The sequence below is a fragment of the Gavialis gangeticus genome, unplaced genomic scaffold (genome assembly GCF_001723915.1).
Source record: "Gavialis gangeticus isolate Ggan-Ray unplaced genomic scaffold, GavGan_comp1, whole genome shotgun sequence".
Lineage (NCBI taxonomy): Eukaryota > Metazoa > Chordata > Crocodylia > Gavialidae > Gavialis > Gavialis gangeticus.
The window spans coordinates 147,854,787-147,857,844 of record NW_017728992.1 but is presented as its reverse complement, the minus strand read 5'-3'; the positions used below and the strand labels follow the sequence as shown (position 1 = coordinate 147,857,844).

The window sequence follows — 3,058 nt, the reverse complement described above, 5'->3', positions numbered from 1 at the left end:
AAACCCTCCCATAGCCCCCCTCCCAGCACTGCTACCGTTTGCCCTGAGCAAAGAGCAGCGTGGCCGAGGCCCCTCCTCCTCCTTGGAAGAGCCCAGCATGGCCCCTGGCCCAACCTGCATCTGCAGTCTGCCCTGCCCACATCTGGGGCCACCCGCACCCCCACCCCATGCCCTTCCAGTGTGTGCGCAGTCGCAGGAGCCGCTTCCCCTCCCCATGCCCCCCAGATGAGCCCCGGCTCCATCCTGAGCCCCAACCCCACTGGGCAGTGCCATAATTGGTTTTCAATGTAGTATAAGGGTAGGCCAATTAGTGCCTCATTTAGGGATTTTTCAACATAGTCAAAGCTAGTGTTTTGGGCTGTTATGCACAAGTCATCTGCAGAGATGAAAATTTTTGTTGCCGAATTGATTGTTTGGTCATTCAAATAGATGTTATACAGCATCAGTGCAAGTATGCTTCCTTGCGGGAGGCCATTAATCTGTCGCCTCCATCTGCTTAGCTTCCCATCCCGTTTGACAAAAAAAAAAGTCTGTTTTTGAGTAGGGTTTGTATCAGTTCTATAAGGTGTAGATTTTTTGTTATTTCCAGGGTCTCGTGGAGGAGTCGTCAGTGGTTAACTGCATTGCAGGCAGCTGTCAGGTCAATGAATGCAGCTCTAGTGATTTGGCCTCTTTCAAAACCATCCTCAATATGTTGAGTTAGATTGGGCAGCTGGCTTATTGTTGATTTTCCAGGATGAAGGCTGCCCTGCTCAGGGATTAGGTGTTTATCCATGTATGGGGCAAGTTGGTTCAGTATCAGTCGTTCATACAATTTGTATGCGTGGTATAACAGCAAGATAGGTCTGAAGCTCTTGGGATATACATATGTATTATCTCCAACCTTTCAGATTCTTTTTAATTTTAATTAGAGCCTACTTCATCTTTGGGAGGCTGTGAAACATACTGACTTAGAATTATCAGGAACATTTTTTCTGAAATACTATTTGCAGCTCAGAATTTCACATAGCCTGACAGAATACACTGGTGAGTGAGGATACAAGTGCAAAATTTTACAAATAGAATACTGCTTAGCTTTTTTTCAGCTTTGGTCCTAATATGGTAACTGGTTCAGTAAAAAGGTACAATTTGTTCTTAAAGAAGTGTATAGTGGAACGCAAATATCTTCATATACTTGTTCAATGCAGCTACTTAAACCTTCCTGTGGAATCTTTAGTCTTTACTATTTGTAGAACTTAATTACAACAGGAAGAAACATGACTGTGTAAAAAGCTGTATAAACAATGCACCGTTCCTGAAAAAAACCTAAAAAGACGAAAAGCAACCTTAGAAATATCTAACAGATTTATACATGAGTAAACTCATACTGAAATCATTTAAAAGCACTAGTAAAAGTGTTAGATCGTTTTCTGTTTAGTCTTAGGAAGACTTCAGAAGCAAACAAAGCTACAACATGGAAGGAGGTGGTGATTATAAGAGAAAAATGTAATATTAGTGCATACAATACTCAGGAAGGTAAAAGGTTACATAAAAGAAAGATATCCTAAAATACTGCAGCAACATAAACCATAAAGAAATTCTAAGCAAAGGTTCTGTGGCCTTTAATCAAATTTACAAGGAAGCAGTCAGTCTTGTAACAAGGTTTTGCAGCACTACTAAAGGTTCATAGCACAATACATGGGATAACCTTAAAGAAAAGAAATAAGGATGCAAACAGCATAAAATATCAAGTGGATTTCTGTACATAAGAAGTTAAATCTTCAAGTCTTCATTTAGATTCACTCAATAAACCACTCCTCTCAAGCCAGAAATGAAAGATTAAGTAAAATCTGACACAAGGACTACAGGCTTTGGTCTTTTTTTTAAAAACAGTGACATTTAAACTGGATTCTGCATTTTGATGACTATGGATCAGTGAAATTCATTTAAGTTGACTGGCTATGTTTTTAGACATTAAAAAGAAACCAAGATATTAAGTCTACCTATGCATAGATTAATAACAGAAATACTAATTCAGCCTCAACTACAAGTTCCATTATAATCCAGGTTATGGTAAGGGTGGGATGGAAGCAGTGGCACAGGGTGCGGGAAGGTGGTACAGGCAGCTGTTGCATGTTGGGGCTAGTGCCACAGCAGCCACACCTGCCTCTTGCCTTGCACTTGATTTTAAGATGAGTCACACCCCACCCTGCCATGTTAAAGGGGGGCGAAACCTTGTCTTGGATTCAAGTAAATATGAGAAATTAATTTTATTGTCTTTGCTCCCAAAGCATAAAATATCTTAATGAAAACATACAAAAATCTTAAGCTTATGGACTTACTGGTGAGGACCGCGATGCCTCCTTCAGCTTTGACATTGTTGTTTGAAAAGTGCCTATGAGGTCATGATATCCGTCGTTGTCATAGTCATAGCACTGTACCTAAAATGCAGTATTACCCAGTATTAGAAATAGCTACAGCTCTGATAGAGTTACATTTTTTATAAAATGCACCTTTTTCTGCCAGGACATCTAGCATAGCAGATGCTTCCCTTCTGCCATGGATTTAAATTAGTGGAGTACACATCCAAGAGACCAAAGACTGTTTTGCTAATTGCAATAAACGTCTTATGTGCTACTGGCCCAGAACCTTCCACTGAAATAAATGGCAGCTGAGCATAGTCAACAATAAGATTAGGCTCAAATGTGATTAAGTAGTGCTAATGCTACTATTTTACTCTGACAGTGTTTGGAAAACTCATCCATAACACCTCATTTTTCCTCTCCTGTTATGGACTCAAGGCCTAACTTGTAAAGGTACTGAGCACATTCAGTATTTACAGATTTTAGTGGGATTTTATAGATGCTCAGCACCTTGGGAAGTCACAACAGATGGTTATCAAAAGAGTGAAAGTAAGACTATAACCATCTATAATAATACTCAGAGATACAGCATTGAAGTTTCAATGTTAAAACTAGAGGCTTTGAATCCATATTTATCTCAAAATCAGCAATTCCAAGGAGATTCCTTGACTGACTCTTTACAAAAAGTCTTCTGGATGTATACAATAACAATCCCT

General features: G+C 39.7%; 1 protein-coding gene across 2 annotated transcripts in view; it reads right to left on the bottom strand.

Annotated features, from left to right (window-relative positions):
- CPNE3 (copine 3) overlaps positions 1-3,058 on the bottom strand; it is a 63,279-nt gene that overhangs the window by 36,400 nt on the left and 23,821 nt on the right. The window contains exon 8 of one of the 2 annotated variants that reach the window (XM_019527881.1): positions 2,322-2,420. The exons of the other annotated variant lie outside the window; for it this stretch is intronic. Coding sequence (XP_019383426.1) covers positions 2,322-2,420 — 99 coding nt within the window. The remainder of the gene's footprint in view (positions 1-2,321; positions 2,421-3,058) is intronic. 2 annotated transcript variants of the gene reach the window in all.